Here is an 18,058-nt window from a genome sequence, read left to right as displayed (position 1 = left end):
AGTGCTATATTTTTGTAAGAATTGATTTTGCGTTCTTTGCTTATTTCTTACCTTATCAAGCTCTGTTATGGTCATCATAGGAGCATAGGTGAGAAAACTATTTAGAACATGCGGTAATTTTATTATTTACATGAAAAATAATATGAAGATATGAGACATGTTCGCAAACTATTCCAAATTCCGATCGCAAATATGTTTCAAGCAGATAGCCAGATTAAAGTTATTATTAGCAATTTTTGCTATCTAGTAAAAAAAATCTCCATTTGTAAAGTAATACGGTTTTGGCACAGCCTGACACAGTTCCTGCAGTACCATTTGTTACATATGACGGCCCACAAGTTTTGAAATGACTTTATTGTGGTGCGCCGCTGGTTGCTTAATCCCAAAAATTTGGATTCCACGTTTAATTTAGAAACTTTTTTGTTTGTCTGCACTAGTCGGTCTCAGTCAGTGGCTCTTGTTGTTCGTCTACAGTTTTACCGTATGTGTAAGCGTTTTTGAATAATTTGAGAAAGTCTTTGAAACAAATTTTTATTTAAAAAAATGTTTTCAGAGATAATAGCACAAGTGCTTTAAAATTATCGACCATTTTTACACGAAAACGTATAATACTAATCAGCAAGGGCGTTATTATTTTATAAAAAAACACGGCACTATTTTATTTTACTCGTGACTTAATGGCTGCCTCAAGGCTCATTGTTATCATCATTGTTAAATTGCAGACGAATCAGATGTTTTTTCAATGAAACGTTCTTTCAGAGACTATTTCAAATTACTGAAAAACAGCTAGAGATACGACAAAACTGCGATAGAAAAGAAGTTTCTAAATTGAATGTGGAATCCAAATTTCTAAGGTATAAGAGTCAGCGAGACACTACGAAAAAGTTCTGAACGGTAAAAGGGGGCCTGACCGGCGAAAAAATGTCTCCTGGTTGTCAAATAGTTCAAACATGTAAAAATTTGTGGACCATCGTAGGTAACAAATGATAAAAATTTAAATAAATTACCTCAAAAACTATGGGAGCTATATGGGAAATACAAAATAAAAATACAAAACTTTGACACCCTGTATCTCAAAAACGGAACATTTGCCGACATACATATGTTTATATGACTTACTGAACTTAAAATAAGTTACCCTGTCAAATGCTAAAGCCCTGCTAGTATAAACTGACTCACCCCGTAGATAATCGTGCAATTATAAGATAGAATCAGTGATAGTTTTTAAATGCATAAAACGTTCAACCAGTAGAGATTTTTCAAAAATTTTGCGATGTTCATAGCGAAAATATAATTAGTGAAGTTATAGTTAGAAGATGGTCTCGACAGTTTAACCACGATAGGACAAACCAGCACGATGAAGAACGAAGTAAAAGGCCATCCTCAGTGAGTGAGAATTTACTTCAAGAAGTGCACGAAAAAATTCGTAACAACAAAAGGTTTCCATAAATTTGGAATTGGTCATTCATTTTCCTTAAACTCCAAGGTCTTTCTTGTATGAAATTGCAAGATGAAAATAGCATTATCACAAATTGCGCACAAGAAGGGTACTCGCGAACACAAGTTAAGTCGACTGGCAACATCAATGACATTTTGGGAGTGCTACAATGATGCTCATGTCACACCAGAGAGCAAACAACAATCGGCACGTTAGCGGCATAGCGGATTTCCAAAAACCACAGAAATTCAATCAGGCACTGTCCAACCAACAGGTCGTGTGTACTGTGTTTTGAGATATGCCCGGCATTTTGCTGGTAGATTTCATGGAGCAAAGAAAAATAATAAACGCACCTGCTTATTGTGTTAAATTATAAAGTCCACGAGAGGCCATAAAAATAAGCGGTTAGGTCTTTTTACTTTTGGAGTTCCATGATAATGCACGACACTGCCGGTTCCACAAAATAGCTTTTCAGCAATTGTAAACCGGAAATTTTTGAATATCCACCTCACATTCCAAATATCTCAGTGCTCAGTGATTATCATCGTTTTCTTGACTTAAAAGGATTTTAGCAGACCATCGATACAACACCCATGATGATGTAAAACCGGTGGTTACACACTGGACGAATATGTTGAAGGTCTATTTTTTACAGAGTGGTTAAAGCTCGTTACATGCCATGATAAATGTCTGAATCTAAATGGCGATTACGTTCAGAAGAAGTTTAAATGATATTTAAGCAAATTTCAGTAAAGAAATTCAAATGAAAGATGTCTTGTGGTTCTTTCGACAAACTGAAATTTAGTTTGTGGACTTGTGTGGATGCACTTGTAAACGCAGTTTTTATCCAGTTTAGTTTGAATAATTATGCAAAAATAAAGGACGTTTATTTATTTATTCGCGAATATAGGAAGAAATACTGTTCTTAATTCGTGCCGAAAGTCTGTCGAAAAACACAGAAAGTCCACTCCGTGTCCAAGTTACGGCAATCATGTGCGAGAAAAGTATCCCTTGTTAGAAAAATAACTAATTCAAGTGTGGATTAATCTGGACAATACACTTGAGAAACTTGTAAGGAATTTGACATTATCGAGTAAGCTACTATATGAGACCGAACCAAATTTTCTTGCAAAAAAACGAGAAATTTCGGATATTTTTAAGTCATTTTCTATACTATTTCAGACTTTGAAATTCTTATAAAGTCAGTGTCAGAAGTTTCTTCTCAGGGCGGTAACAAACATAGATGAATTTAAAAATAATTACGTTACTCTATATTTTCATTAAATTCAATTTAATTAGTTTCAAATCAAGCTTAAGAATTTCGAATTCTGCTAAAGCACCTTTACACTCTAAAATCCCTCCTAAGTCAGTGGCGTGGAATGCTTTTTAGTTCTCTGTTGGGCTTTTATTTTCTTTTTCGAAGTGTTTTTAAGTCTAAATCAACTTAAGAAGCGCTATTTTTTAAAAACTTCGAACGTAACTCGAACTTTTCTTAGGAATTTTAAATTGAAGTTTTCGGCAAATTTCATCTTTGAGAAATGAGTTCGCTGACCGTAATCAAAATCTTTGAATATTTCAAAAGCTAGCGGGAAGAGATATCGAAATTTTGTTGAAATTTCTCATCAGGATAGGAATTTTTGGGTTGTTTTGATTGAATCGGGAAGGGAATATTCGGAAACTAAATAATGATCAGCGACTCGTAAAGGGTTCTTATATGATTGCCACTGATGCTACGGCGCTGAGAATAACTGTTATTGATAAACCTTAGGTTTAATGGACCAAGAGGTAATTAAATTTAACAAAATCATATAAATGCAATTAATGAAAAATCCATGATTGTTAAATTTTCTACACAAAGACAAACCATGGTTAATTGAACCTACTGTGGACCACTTGGAATACCCGGTAACCTCTATATCTACAATCTAATTCATCGCTTGTATCATATGGACAGTCCACCTTGCCATTGCACCTATACTTCGAGTCAATGCAGGGTCCGTTTTCGCACCTAAACTGGTGACTATAACACCCTAACCCTAGTCCACAATCCATTAAAAACCAAGGGTTATAAATGGGAAAATACGTACCACATCTAGATTCATCGGACATGTCCAGGCAATCGACGCGTCCGTCGCAAAGCTGACCTTGCAAGATGCATTGGTTTTCAGACAAGCAGGACACGTACCCGAAGGAGCAACTTGTAGGAGCAACGGTAACTGGAGGAAAAGGAATAGAGGCTTCAGTGGTTACCGGACAGTTATATTCGTCGGAATAGTCGCTACAATCGGGACGTCCATCGCAACGCAAACGTCGGTCTACGCATTGTCCGTTCGAACATTGGAACTCATGACTGAGACAATCTACAGCAACCAAAGAAAAAATGAACTAAAAAAATTATAAAATAAAAAAAAAGAAATTAAAATGTGCACTAACATGCTTAAAATAATAATAACAGTAATAATACTAAAAGGCAGAGATAATTTAACAATTAATAAAACGTGCTCCATACGTAAAACTAGGACTAACATAAATACATAAATAAGAATGTGTACAGTATATCTCACATTTGGCTCTCACCATTGGGATCTCGGTTATTGTGGAGATCAGAAAAACCGGTTATTATAGAGATTATAAAAATGCAGTAGTTATGCAGTTTTGGAGAGTTTGTTTATACTCTTGATACTCTAAATATAAATTTTTGAGGTCATGTGGAATAGAAGGGATAACTGTGGGTGACTGACTTCGAGAACCCGAAATAGGCAAGTTGCAGAAGAAAAACTGCTTTGGTGATTCAGGCAAAGAAAATGATTTGAGAAATTCGAAAAAAAAACATTTTCCATTTTCTTTATGTTTTCTTAGTATCACTAGACCGTATGACTACGACAATTTTAAAAATATATTTTAAGTGTGTTTTTTTCTTTCACCTCGACAAGAACCGAGATTTCAATCGTGATCACCGCATTTGAGACAAACAGTATATAGAATTATGAACAGGGACACCACATGTAGATACCACTATGGTACGATTTAATTCCAACTCTGACACAAAATAGAGCTATTCATCTATGCCAACAGTGCTTCAGTTCTCCATCAAACCACTGATTACACGTCAGTCTACCTACAATTTCCTATATTTGGAATAATCTAATTGGACCACAAGATGTCATTACACAATTTTCCCTATAAACAATTTATAAATTTTAGGGAAAATGATGCATGGCAGCAAACTACACATCACGGGAAGTAGTAAATATTTAACACAAAATGTAGAAATGGTGTTCTAACCGACACAATTCTGTTCGTCAGAAAAATCTTTGCAGTCGTAGACGTTGTCGCACTTCAAGGAACTCTCGAAGCACCCAGAACCATCCGCACACTCGAACCAATCAGGCTCGAGGCACGTTTCTCCAGAAAACAGCATTAAACAAAAAGGTATCTATCTCCCTATAGGGTGGGAAAAAAGGGCCAACTTACCACATCCCACCTCATCTGAGCCATCTGCACAATTCCGGTTTCGATCGCATCGCTGATAACTGGGAATACACTGATTGTCCCTTTCACATCTGAACTCATTAAATGAGCAAGAAGATCCCCTACAGTTGGCCTCATCAGAGTTATCTGAGCAGTCGCCGTTTCCATCGCAAACCGCCGATTGGGGAATGCACTCCCCGTCTGGGCAGCGGAACTCCCCATGTTGACAATCTAAAATTCGTTTTTATTACAATTTTGGGATATTATCGGGGAGATTTTGTGCATCTGTGCAAACATGCAGCTCCATGAAAGCTTACCGCAGTTTTCTTCGTCAGCTCTACTGTTCTTACAGTCAGTATAAAGGTCACAGCGCAAGTTAAGGCTTATACATTCTCCTCCACCGCAATCGAATTCGTCTTCACCACAGGAATGATTGGCTGTTCAAAATTGTGGATATGAAACTATGTGCTCTGAGATTTGAGTGATTATAGTGTTGTTGTTGAGTTAAAACTGTGGATACATTAAACAGAACAAAAGCAGTAACAGTAGACAGCGATGATCCGAGGGGTAAGATTGAGAAAAATTGACGAAATTATTACCAGGTTAATTTTCTTATTGCAGGAAATTTCCCAAATTTATGTTACTATATCAGTGGAAAGTGGAAACGGAGGGGATTTATGTAAAGTGCAAGAAGCAGATATTTTAAATGAGGTTATTTGTTAATGCAGAAAATTCAGGAGCTTTTGGATTGCTTCGCGATATGCAGTGTTAATTTTAGTTTTTCCTCTTATGCAAATATTTCTGTCTTTCTTTTAGATAAAATTTTCTAAAATAAGGAAGACACTTATAGATAATACTAATCAACCAAAACCCAAATATATCCATTGAAAAAACACGAGCATGTGTGCCGCGTCTTATTGTTGAAGCTTCACGAGTGTTCAGTGTTTATTTCTCAGATTTGCACTGAATAATGCTGATTACTAGATCCACGTCATTTTAGTGTTTTTCGTCGGAAGACGAAAAATATTCAATAATCCCACATTCGGACAGGCACATTGGTACAATACAGGATATCCAGGTTTTTTACACCAAGATTTTAAGCACGTATTCTACACATAGAAATAATATTAATTTGCTGTATGAACTACATTCAAGAAATACTTTATTAAAGATAAACAATGTCTTGAAGTTTCATATTCTTTTCCATTGGTCTTTTAAACCTCCCAAATTTTTTGAGATATTGAGCTCAAATTTTGAGCATAAATTAATACCGTAATTAGACTGATGTCCTTGACATTATTCCCTGGTGGTGCAGAACTGGCAAAATGCCAACTATCTACAGAGATGGGTAGGTTGTGGGGGGCCAATTGCTTCGCTTCCTCGGCCGCATGATTTAACACCTCTTTATTTGAATTTTTGTGGCTTTATAAAGAAAAATGTATACTCTATTCTTGTAAATTTTCAAGAAGAACTTATAAGGTGAATAAGAAATTCTGCTCTTAGATAAACTGCTCAGAATTTGAAAGATGTTCGGCGGTCTTTATGGCGACGTTCTAATGTATGTGTACAAAGGAATGGCGATTATTTCGAGTAATTTCTATAATAAATATTATTTAATATTAATTTGAATTATTTTGCTATCGAATTATCGCTGGTCAATTTATTCTGTATTTGAAGCTACTGTTGTCCTCTTGTCTACTAACATTTTTATTATTTTTTTTCTGTTAAAAATCCTTTTTATTGGTAGACCGTCAATAAATAAATCTTTACTCCGAATAGTAGTGTGTCAGAAAATATAATAGGATACTAGTAGAAAATCAGAAACCAATCAAACGTACTCGATGAAAAAAATAGCAAGCATTGCTTCGCCATTTTTCGAATAATTGAAATACGATGACAAATACTGAAATGGTTAAGACACACAAAAATTGCTAAATTAAAATGGTAATTTAAATTCCCGAAATTAAATAATATGCTGTGTATCACAAACAATTTTTTGACGAGAAAATAGGTCATAACCCTCAAAAATGTAGATTTTCACAATCATACAGTATTATATACTCATGTAGACCTTCAAGAATAACGTATGCTTAAAATTTGAGCTAAATATCTCAAAAACTTTGGGAGCTATAAAAGAAAATCGAAAAAAATATAAAATTTCAACACCCTGTATTTCATTAACAAAATATTTCTCAGTTATAGTTTATACAGTAACCTGATACTATTGTTACGCGTAGAATACGTGGTTAAAATCCTGCTACGGAAAACCCGAACACCCTGCATAAACGCAGATACCTATATTTATAGAAAAAATATAAAAAATGTTTTCATTATTTTTTAAAATATGCATTAAAATATCTTTTTAGATAAATAACGTCAATGGTATCAATGAAAAGATAAAAATAAATAGTTTTTAATGACGTAAAAATATACAGTGTCCTATTTAAAATTATGCAAATTAATTTAATAACTTTAAAATTAACAAATGACCTAAATTTTGCACATGATGCTAGATTTTATAGAATTGATTCTATGAGGGCTTCTTTTTTTAGTTTTTTGTTAATTTACATAATAATCGAAGTGCATTGTCAAATAATCGAAAATGGCAAATTTTCAAAAATTCTCCCTGTATGTCGAAGAGAAACTAAGGTAGCCCGAGGTTAGAATAAATTGGGTCGGATAAAAAAAATTGTGCTCGTCACATCTACCTCCATTTTTTCTGCCTTAATACCACCTGTATCTCATAAAACTAACGAAAAACGGACACACTGTACATTTTCAAGATTTAAAAGATTTTTGCCACGTCTAATTGTTATGGCTCACCACTGGCAGGTCTTATCCTGAACTTCGATTTTCTTACTCAATAAATTAAAACGAAGTTCTGCATTATGACATTCAGACACTTGCGAGTATTTTATTCTTTATATTTTTTTACGTCATTTATGGCAAAAAGTGTACCCTCAATTCGTAAAATTATCATATTAACACCCTTGCATATTGGGGAGTTCATAGAGACAAATTGTTCCTTTTTTTCAACATGGCGGAAGTGTGCTAAAAAACAATATTTGCACAACGAAGTTACTTTTTGTTTCAGACATCTACTTGATATACAGTTAGGTGCAGAACTAAGTCAATACTTAGAAAATTCGTATTAATGATGGCATAAACAAAATATCTAACAAGTATTCAAAGGAAGGCTTTTATTTTCAAAAAGTACATTAACATTAACATTAAAACCATACAAAACATTTGCCGAAAATAAATGGGGTACATGAAATAATCCTAAATAACATTAGTTCAGTTTTGCTCCACTAATATTAACATTGAACACTTTGGTCGACATTGACACTAATATTTGGTCCAGAGACCTTTAGCTTTTTTAACAGCTAGTAGACGTCTTGGCATGCTTTTTGTTAGTGTTTCACAGAAATCAGGTGGAATTTGGTCCCATACTTCTTCTATTCTCTCCCATAAAACTTTAAGTGAAGATGGTGGCGAATCGTAGTCGTTGACCAGATGATATTTCACGTAAGCCCATAGATTCTCAATGGGATTTAGGTCGGGACTTTGTGCCGGCCACTGCAAAACCTGAAATTTTTGGGTACCCAACCATTCCTTCACAGATTTTGCGGTATGCTTGGGGTCGTCGTCTTGTTGGAAAATTACTTTGCTAGTGTGTAAAGGCATATTATTAACAGCATCTATTAGGTGATCATTTAAAATGGCTTTATAGATGTGCTGGTTCATTATCCCATCTATTTTCTCCAATGGTCCAACTCCATATCCCGACATACAGCCCCAAGCTTTAATATCCCCCCCCCCCCCCCATGTTTCACCGTCAGAATGAAATCGTTTAGTTTCATGGATTCTCCCTCTCGTTTCCAGCTCCAATGTCGACCATCTGTTGCATATCTGTTAACTTTAGTTTCATCAGACCAAATAACCTTCATCCAATCCTTCTCGGTCCATGACTCATATCTTTTTACAAAATCTAGTCGTGCCCTAATATTCTTCTTAGAAAGTAGGGGTTTCTTCTTCTTCTCCACAGTAACAAATTTGGACTGATGTAAAGCTCGTTGGACTGTCCATTTGCTCACCGATTTCCCAGTATCCCCTCGCAGCAACACGGCTGCTTTGGAGGCCGAAGAGGCTTCACCACTGCCCAAATATCTAATTACTCTTCTAGTATCTTACGCAGACATCTTTTTTGGTTGGCCACCTTTATTTAGTTTTAAGGAAATTTTGCACTTATTTTTTACCCTTTGTACTGTGGATTGACTTATATTTAATTGAAATGCGATTTCCCTTGTCGATCTTCCATCAATCAGTGATTTTTCAATTAATTTTCTTTGAAACTTTGAAATCGGCTTCATTGTTTAAAGATTTTGAATTATGATGTTCATTAACGGAGTATATGCGATTAAATGGTTCGTACTCGTCTATATTAGCTGCACATTGCATTTTATGGCGAGTTTCTACTTGTTTGTCGACTAGTTCTCGATCGTATCGTTTTTGTTCATGGCTGGACTTTGACGGTGCAAAAGTGAACCAATGTTATTTAGGATTATTTCATGTACCCCATTTATTTTCGGCAAATGTTTTGTATGGTTTTAATGTTAATGTTAATGTACTTTTTGAAAATAAAAGCCTTCCTTTGAATACTTGTTAGAAAATTCGTATTAATGGTGGCATAAACAAAATATCTAAGTATTGACTCAGTTCTGCACCTAACTGTATCTTAAAATCATTCCATGAAAACTTAAATAGTTTCGAAGAGAAGAAAACATTTCCCAACCACCTACGGGCCACAGTATACCCCTATAATTCCAAGATTTGAGCATTTCAAAACCAACACCACGACTATTAAAAATTTAAACGAGTTAGACAAGAAAAATCCCTCATCCTTTACCGATAAAATTCGCACGTTTCGAGACATTAAAATGAACTCATTTCATAGAGGCAAATCTGTAGTTGAAGCGAAGGTGTTAAAAAGCAAATTATAGTACAAGCAGCCACCAGAAGAAGGGGGCTTCAGGTAAAAGTTTTTATGTACGGCAAAAATAGTGGTCCTAGTAGTAAAAATTTACTGCCACCAAAAAAAAATCACAAATCCTCATACTTATATTCTTGGAGTCTTCGGAGCCCTCGCAGTTGATTTCGTCATCACCACGTGGACAATCATAGTGCTTGTCGCACCTCATGTTCATATCCACACAGACCCCGTCTCCACAGTCGAATTCGTGATCCCGACATCCTAAATTTGTTTTCAGTAAAATTTGCAATTTATTACTTTGTTTTTGTGCATGTTAGATCCAATCCAGAAGATTTTTAGTAATATTAAAAGATTCAGCAAAAGCTTGTCAGAGAAGAAGCACTCAAAACCGAAGAGCTAACTGCGTACCGCAATTATCCTCATCAGAACCGTCCACGCAGTCTCTGAGCCTATCGCATTTGAGTCGCAGATCAATACAGGCCCCGTTACGACACTGGAACTCTGATGGCTCACAATATTGGCAATTTTCCTCGTCGGTACCATCCAGACAGTCGTAAGTGCGGTCGCAACGTCCCCCATTCACGCAAGTACCATCCCGGCACTGAATTTGATTGTCGTAGTAACATGGAGAGGGTAAATGGGGGCGAATGGTTGTTGTCAAGTCTAAGAACAGGGAGATTTATCTGCTTCTGCTTTATGTCAGGATAAAAAAAGGATTGGGGGCTGGGGGGTGTTTGTGTGTAATTAATCACCTGCCGCGGGTTAGTTCGGGTATACAAAAACAATTAAAACACAAGACTGCTACCCTTGTGGGGTAAAAAATTGTGATAATTTGTATAAACAACATCGATGTGCCACGTTGCCACATCCCAATAATCATACGCTCGCCTTTGGGCTTACGCTCGGGTTTCGAAATAATGAGTATGAATATGGGCAATAAAATACGCCGCTTATATTTGCACACCAAAAGCACATACAGGGTGTTAATCTCAAGAGATTTCATCCCGAATTTGTCGAAATATGAAAGTAGAGTTGTCCATATATTGCCGAAACATGTATTACCCATTGGGAGAACTTTTTATGAAATAAAACTTAGTTACACGCGTCACGTATCACTTTTACGTTCATGAGATTCCACTATGTCGGAATATAAAAGATCTCATATACATATACTGAATGATTTTCGTTTCATAATGTTCGCAAAAGATCCCTAACTCTTAACAAACCTGCGGTAACTCACTATTGGAGTAACGCGATGTGTTTTAATTGTTTTTGATACGGGTGTTAAATACGCACCGTTCGAGTCGCAGCCACGCTCGTCCGAGTTGTCAGGACAATCATATAATCCGTCACACCGAAAGCCTGCGTAAACGCAAGAGCCGTCTGCGCAGGTGAATTCGACAGCTGCGCAGCCCTGCTGCGTATCTGTGCATAGATGAAGCGGTGTGCTCGATAAGCGAGAGAGTGTTAGATGACGCTTCGGGCGATGGCTTACAGCTCAACGTAGCTGTAAACCACCGCCGCTACAGTTATGCTGTACAAAAGCACTCTAGAACACTAAATACTAAATATGTCGAGTAATCTGAAGCGCTCAATGCTGTTAGGTAAAAATGTATTGAACATACCAGGAAGGAAACTAGGACAATTGTCCTCGTCACTATTATCGTCGCAATCTTTAATGCCGTTACAGCGTTTGTAGCCCATAATACAGAAACCTTCAGAACACCGAAATCCGCCGTCGGGACAGTCCTGTTGCCCTACAGGGGGATTGGCAAAAAATCAAACTTGACAAGATCGGGAAATGAGTGCTGTTAGTCAGAAGAAGTCTTTGTACAAGACTATAGTACAAGACAATTCCCGAAAATCTTCCTCATTGCTGTCAGTTTTTGGGGGTGCAATAATGGTGCACGATGCTCTTGCATTGACAAGACCAGAAACCACAATCAACCTGGTATGTTACATTTTTCCCTGGAAAGTTTGGATGTAAAGCAATTAAGCATGTAGGACAGACTAAATACAGTATACAACAGCAGACTGTTACAGTTTTTGGCTACGTAGTGATGATACAGACGTATTGAACATTGCTCTAATTAAAACATGTAGATAAGTGATATACGCGTGTTACTGATTAAGTGTCCGATATTTCACATGGCGATTTTTCAAGTAGTTTTAAGATGGAAAGTTCTGATAAACGTGTGTCCCAGCTCGTTTAGTTTTCCACATACAGTGTATGAAAGATGAATAAATAAATGATACATTCTTCGATTTCCTTCGATCTCTTCCAGTTAATTCTACGAAATTTCGCATTTTGGAATTTTTTGGAATGATAAATTAAAATTTATCAACGATTTAGTTGTATCTTCTAAAGGACGCCTCAAGCGACCAGTAGGACATTTTTAAATAGGTACAATTTTTTGTGCCATACTGTATGTCACTTTAGTGTGGAAAAATTGTTTTCTCTACCTTGTTCGTTTAAAATAATTCTTTCTTATTGTTGCCGCTAAAAGCTACAGTTTCCGAGAAAAACGCATTCTAAAGTTGATCATGCGTGCTATTATCCAAAAGAGCTAAAATAATTTACATTTTATCTACAGAAACAAGGAAATAACACTTTAAAAACTAAATAATATTAGTTTTTACTCATAATAGTATGAAATTCTTTGCAATGATAAGAAAAAATTATTTTTAGAGTATCACCAAATAAGGCTTGTCAGGTAATAAAAATGGCAATAAGCGTTGGAAATGTCCTCTTCCTTGTGCTATGCATGGATTCAGTCTGATTCTCAATGAATTGCGAACGCTCTGAAAATTTCCAGAAGTGTTTCGAATCGCTTGACTTAATTCTAATATCCTATTTCTGAGATCTTGTTCATTTTGAATGGGTAATTGGTACACTAAAGTTTTTAGCTGTCCCTAAAAAAAATCCAAACTATTAAGTTCCGGCGATTTAGGCGATCAAGGAAGGTCCCTAGCCGATTTATCAATTGTTGTAATTTCGATTTAAAGATTTTCATACTTGAATGCTAAAGGTGTACCACCACGTAAGAACTACATTTCCTTTCGCGGTAAAATCGGCACATCTTCAAGTAAAACTGTGAGATTTTCTTTTAGAAACCGACAATAATTTTCGCCATTGAGTTTTGCCGGAAAGAAGAATGGATCTAATAAATAATCTCCGAAGATTCCAATCCAGATGTTAATGGAGAATTGTTCTTCAAAATGTGATTCTTCGACTGCATTTGGATTTTTTTCTTACCATAACTGATTGTTGTAGAAGTTACATGTAGCATTACGTGAAAAATTTGTTTAATCGGAAAACAGACTTTTAGTGTCAAATAGAGGATTTTGAACAAGTTTTTGACAAAACTACACACAAGAGTTAGTACGCAACGGAAGGCTACCAGAGAGAAGAATTTGCATTTTTCCAATATGGTATGGAGATAACATGTTCCTTGTAAGAATTTTCCATACCAGAAAGTGGAAAATATTCAGCAGGGACGCTACTTTTTGGGTGCTTTTTTCCGGTTGTTCTCCAACTTGATTAAGAACTATTTCCTCAATCCTTGGGTAATCGTACTATTCCATGCGTTCCCGAAACATTGCTAGATTTCTTAAAAGTTCTCGTTTTACTTAAACGAATATGGATCCTCGAAAATGTTTTTGAGATGGGGATTGTTCGATTCGGATATCATTCTTCATACAATCGTTTCGTTTCATACTCATTCCTATTAATTAGCCCACACGGAAAATGTACATCGACTAGTTCTGAATTATTAAAATTTTCTGTTTCTTGAAAACAAATAATTATAACAATTTTCTTCAAACTTACAGATTAAATTTATAAGTGCCAGTTTATTTTCTTTTTACTTGCTTACTTGTTTTTCACTTTTTTCGTGTTACTTTTTTTGTTTTTTGACAATCCGTCTGTTTTCTTTCATGAGTTTACCAGACAAAAATAAAAAGTGTCCTAATGGTTAGTCCTAATTGTGGCGCCCTCTAAAAGATTCAATTAAATCGTCGATAAACTTGAATTTTTCATCCCAAGAAACCCTGTCACGAAAGTTCGTGAAATTGGCTGGAAAAGATCGGAAGATACCAAAAAATATATGAATTATTTTTTCAACTCTGACACCCCGTATCTTAAAAACTGAAGCAGCCAGGACACGTGTTTAAAAAAATGTTCCATGTTAAAATTACTAGAAAAACCTCCTTGTAAAATATCGGACACTTATTTAATAACACCTTATATTTTGAGTGAATAGCAGAGATAACATAGGCAAAATGTGAGGAGACTAGATAGACTGGAAATGTCAGATCTCAGGCGTTATTAGAGGTTGTAAGAATGGTAAGATCAAAGCAAATGATATAGTCCCGTAATCGGGAAATTATCATAATATTTTTCCAGACATTCTCCAATAACGGAGATTATAATAACCTCTTCTGCCAACTACCTCTGCATATCTTAATCAATACTAAAAACTTACTTCTGCACATTACAGCAGCCGATTTTATAAGACTTTCTCAATACAATTTTGAAGATATTCAGAGAGGAACTTTTGACAAAACCAAACATCTCTGACTTAATGAAATACGGGGAAAGTATACTTTTACCTTCAGTAGCAATATGAAACCCCGGTATTGATATCCAATAGCAATTGGCTACATTTTCGTCACTTTGGTCACCACAGTCGCTAACTCCGTCACACAAGCGGCTGTTGTTAATGCATTTAAGGCCGTCCTCGCACTTCCACAACCCGGGAAAGCATTGCAGATTATGTTCTAGTCATGCAGTTACATGCAGAGATTAATAATCTAGCGATTTCTATGTTTCATAACACTTACGACTAAAAGTTACCACTGCAAAGATAAATTTACACAGTAACATAAACGATATGTAAAGCAACTTTGAGGAAACCCTGAGTGAGACAATTAAGTTATAGAAGTAGAGATATACAAAAAGAGAAGAAAACGTCCAGGTATAGAACAGTGATTAGAGCACATTATGAAGAACAGGAGACGAATAAGTAGAAAACCCGCAATTAAACCACTGGAAGACGCCTTACTGACTCAGTCGTACTCGTCATTTTGGCAAGCACAATCGGGAAATTGCCCATTGCCTTTCGTGGACACACTCTAATATTAATAAACGCTACTTATATGTACAACAAAGATAAGAAATGAAAATGCTGTAGGTAAAGAGAGGCACTGCAAACACAGAAAGCAGGACTCCAACGCGGAAGCCTCAGAATAAGAGCACATAAGGAACTACGTAGAAAAGAGGCAGACAAAAAGTGATGGAACTAACCGCAGTTTTCCTCGTCCTCAGAATGAGGACAATCGGGAATGCCATTGCATCGTTGGCTCAGACTCACGCAGGTGCCATTGGAGCACATGAAAGTATTTGCCTTGCAGAATGTGCAATTTAGCTCATCTGATCCGTCTGAGCACTCCACAATGTGGTTACAACGTTCCACCATGTCGATACATTGCCCATTGTTGCATGGCCATTGGTAGTGCTTGCATCTGGGTTCTACAGGTTAACTTCAGCTTAATTCGTTCAATTCGAAAACCGGTTGAATGTTGTCTCTTTTCCGATATTTAGTTCTTTGATTATCTTACTGATGAAGCAGAATCTGCAAGGTGTCTGCGTATACTTCTACAAAGCAGCGTGAACAAACATATTTAACCCCGTTTTGATGTGGTCATGTTATTTTTCAATCGAAAATAAATATATGAAAAAGAGACATCCTGATCCTGTGATAGTCCAAATTCGATGTGTACCATTTGGATTTCGGACGTTATATGAAGTGACAGGGTCCCTTAAATCTAGATAACATTTTTTTTTCGCCTTAAGATGTCTAAACTTGACTTTTTTATGTGGAATGCCCTGTATATTATACAGTTTTCTAAATTCCCCGAATATTTTTTTAATTTAGCTATAGTAATAATCCCATATCTCGCATATTTCGACTAATTTAAAAATTAATAAGGGCACGTTATTTTTCATGATTTTTAAATTAAACTTTTCAATGATTCTCTCTAAGTCCTGAAATTGAATTTTTCTTATTCAGCGCCCATGTATCATTGAAAATTTTGCACCTATAAGAACATTATTTTAATACACCTTGGTGCAACTAACTTTTTGATTTTTTAGGACGCGTCCATCATACTATTAATAATAAACAGGGGGCTGCAATGTTGTATTCAATTAACATTTTAAATTTCTAATATCACGCTTAAATCTATTTAATAAAATATTCTATACTTTAATAACTGATAAACCTTACATTCGCCATTTCGTCGAGAAATGAAGAGCCTACATTTACGTCAATTTTAGTTCAGATTAACTCTGCGGAATAACTTTCTAACATAATTTTCTTTTATATGTGCATAAACCATTTTATCATCCATTTACAGGTGTTTAAAGTTTTATCAAAAACTTACATCTTTAGGACTCCAAAATCGAATAAACACTTATCGAAACAGTTCACTAAGGGCATCTACATAGGTGATCTAGAATTTCGTCAAGAACTAGCAAGAAGTTAAATTTTTATTATACAACTCCTAATAAATTTTTGTCGTGAATTCTGAAAACGTGACGTTTGTCTATGCAGCACCCTGTATATTATTATAAGGAATGTCTCTTTTAGTTCTAGAAATCCCAATGGTCAACGAAGTGTTTGGACCACCCAGTATAATTCGCATTAAAATGGTGGTATATTTTTTCGGTAAAAAAAGGTTGCATAAGAAATTTAGGTTTTGATGCCAACGTCCTACGTGTAAAACTAAGTCATGTCAATTGAAATTAGATTATGGTAAATAAGCTACCGATTACCCTCATATTAGCTACTTATGTCTAACCACCACCTGTCAAAACTTATTACTGGCACAAATTTAAAAGGGAAATTCGTGAGATCGATGCCACTAACCAATAGCAGGACAAGGTTGCCAAATTGTAACAAGCACATAACTGGCAAATTACCATCCTCAAAGCATAATATTAAAAAGGCTTTGCATGATGTTTTATCGATACTCCGGCTTCATTATTTCCTCCTGTTTGCACTCGACGGCAAATAAATAACGTGTTCTTTTAATCTCCGCATCAGAATAGGGACGTATCATCACGCAACCGCATTCCGAAGCGAAAAAGTGCATTAATTACCAACAGAAATGTTTTACTTTATTGCGGCCGATTAGTGACATACTAGGCCTGTCGGTCAATGCTCTCGGATGAGCAAATCACAGAGCCAGTTACTCGGCTTTTCGGCCTACTATGCCTACATTTTTTTGGCTTGACAACATGGCAACCTGTCATTGATGCCTACTTTCGCAGTCAAATTCATCAGATTGGTCTTGGCACTGTCGGATTCCGTCGCAGCGTTGACTGTGTGGAATGCAAATGCCACTGTTGCAAAAGAAGTCCGTATCGAGACAAGCTGGAATAATTTTATAAGGTAAATTGGACAATTTTTGTCATATGTGACAACACTGATTGGTTATGTGTTGATCCTGAAGATGAACGTAATGAGAGAGCGAAAAAAGGCCCAATTGATTAATAATAATTAGAAACTGAATAAAAGTTTCGCATAGGGGAAGTTGTACGTACTTGGATTATTATATTCATGAAATTGATCTCGAGTTCGGAAATGGATATATACGAAGAAAAAGCCAATATGTAGATGACGTATGTAGAATCACAACACAATATGGAGCTGCTTTTAATAAGTTAAGCCATTAAATTATTCCTGTCGCATGTTTTCCTCCAGTTTATTAAAATGGTGGAAACAACACGTTACTGTAGAGCACGTTGTGAAGAAATCTACATCTTAATATTAAATTCACCATAATAAAATGAGGACTATTTCGGCCTTTACCAGAAGCAGCCCCCGTGGAACTCACTCAATGGGGGAAATCACTTACGACATTGTTTTTCATCACTCTGATCAGCACAATCGTACTCTCGATCACAGTGTTTCTCCTTAAGGATGCGTTCTCCTGATCCACACCTAAAGTAAGCATCCTCCAACCTCCCCGCTGAGTTGCATTGTGTAACATGCAAAAATTTAGGTTAACATAACTGTAGTCAACTCCAGTTATTTTCTCTCTAGTTTGGAACAGTTTTTAGTATGCAAAAAATATTCCAAACTCCGTCACCA

The 18,058-nt window shown here is 35.9% G+C and overlaps 1 protein-coding gene across 4 annotated transcripts in view; it reads right to left on the bottom strand.

The window, feature by feature from the left end:
* trol (terribly reduced optic lobes) overlaps nucleotides 1-18,058 on the bottom strand; it is a 191,744-nt gene that overhangs the window by 36,064 nt on the left and 137,622 nt on the right. Inside the window, exons 18-27 of one of the 4 annotated variants that reach the window (XM_066294389.1) lie at nucleotides 17,823-17,936; nucleotides 17,228-17,338; nucleotides 15,208-15,432; nucleotides 14,514-14,681; nucleotides 11,199-11,327; nucleotides 10,311-10,565; nucleotides 10,029-10,163; nucleotides 5,227-5,346; nucleotides 4,913-5,140; nucleotides 3,526-3,798 (exon numbers count right to left, since the gene is read on the bottom strand). In XM_066294389.1, coding sequence (XP_066150486.1) covers nucleotides 3,526-3,798; nucleotides 4,913-5,140; nucleotides 5,227-5,346; nucleotides 10,029-10,163; nucleotides 10,311-10,565; nucleotides 11,199-11,327; nucleotides 14,514-14,681; nucleotides 15,208-15,432; nucleotides 17,228-17,338; nucleotides 17,823-17,936 — 1,758 coding nt within the window. Of the gene's footprint in view, nucleotides 1-3,525; nucleotides 3,799-4,912; nucleotides 5,141-5,226; nucleotides 5,347-10,016; nucleotides 10,164-10,310; nucleotides 10,566-11,198; nucleotides 11,328-14,513; nucleotides 14,682-15,207; nucleotides 15,433-17,227; nucleotides 17,339-17,822; nucleotides 17,937-18,058 lie in introns of all 4 variants that reach the window. The other 3 variants (XM_066294397.1, XM_066294412.1, XM_066294406.1) reach the window with 3 other exon arrangements.

This window comes from Euwallacea fornicatus, chromosome 2 (assembly GCF_040115645.1).
Source record: "Euwallacea fornicatus isolate EFF26 chromosome 2, ASM4011564v1, whole genome shotgun sequence".
Classification (NCBI taxonomy): Eukaryota; Metazoa; Arthropoda; class Insecta; order Coleoptera; family Curculionidae; genus Euwallacea; species Euwallacea fornicatus.
Note: the sequence above shows the minus strand (reverse complement) of the source record. Positions and strands in the feature narration are given on the sequence as shown.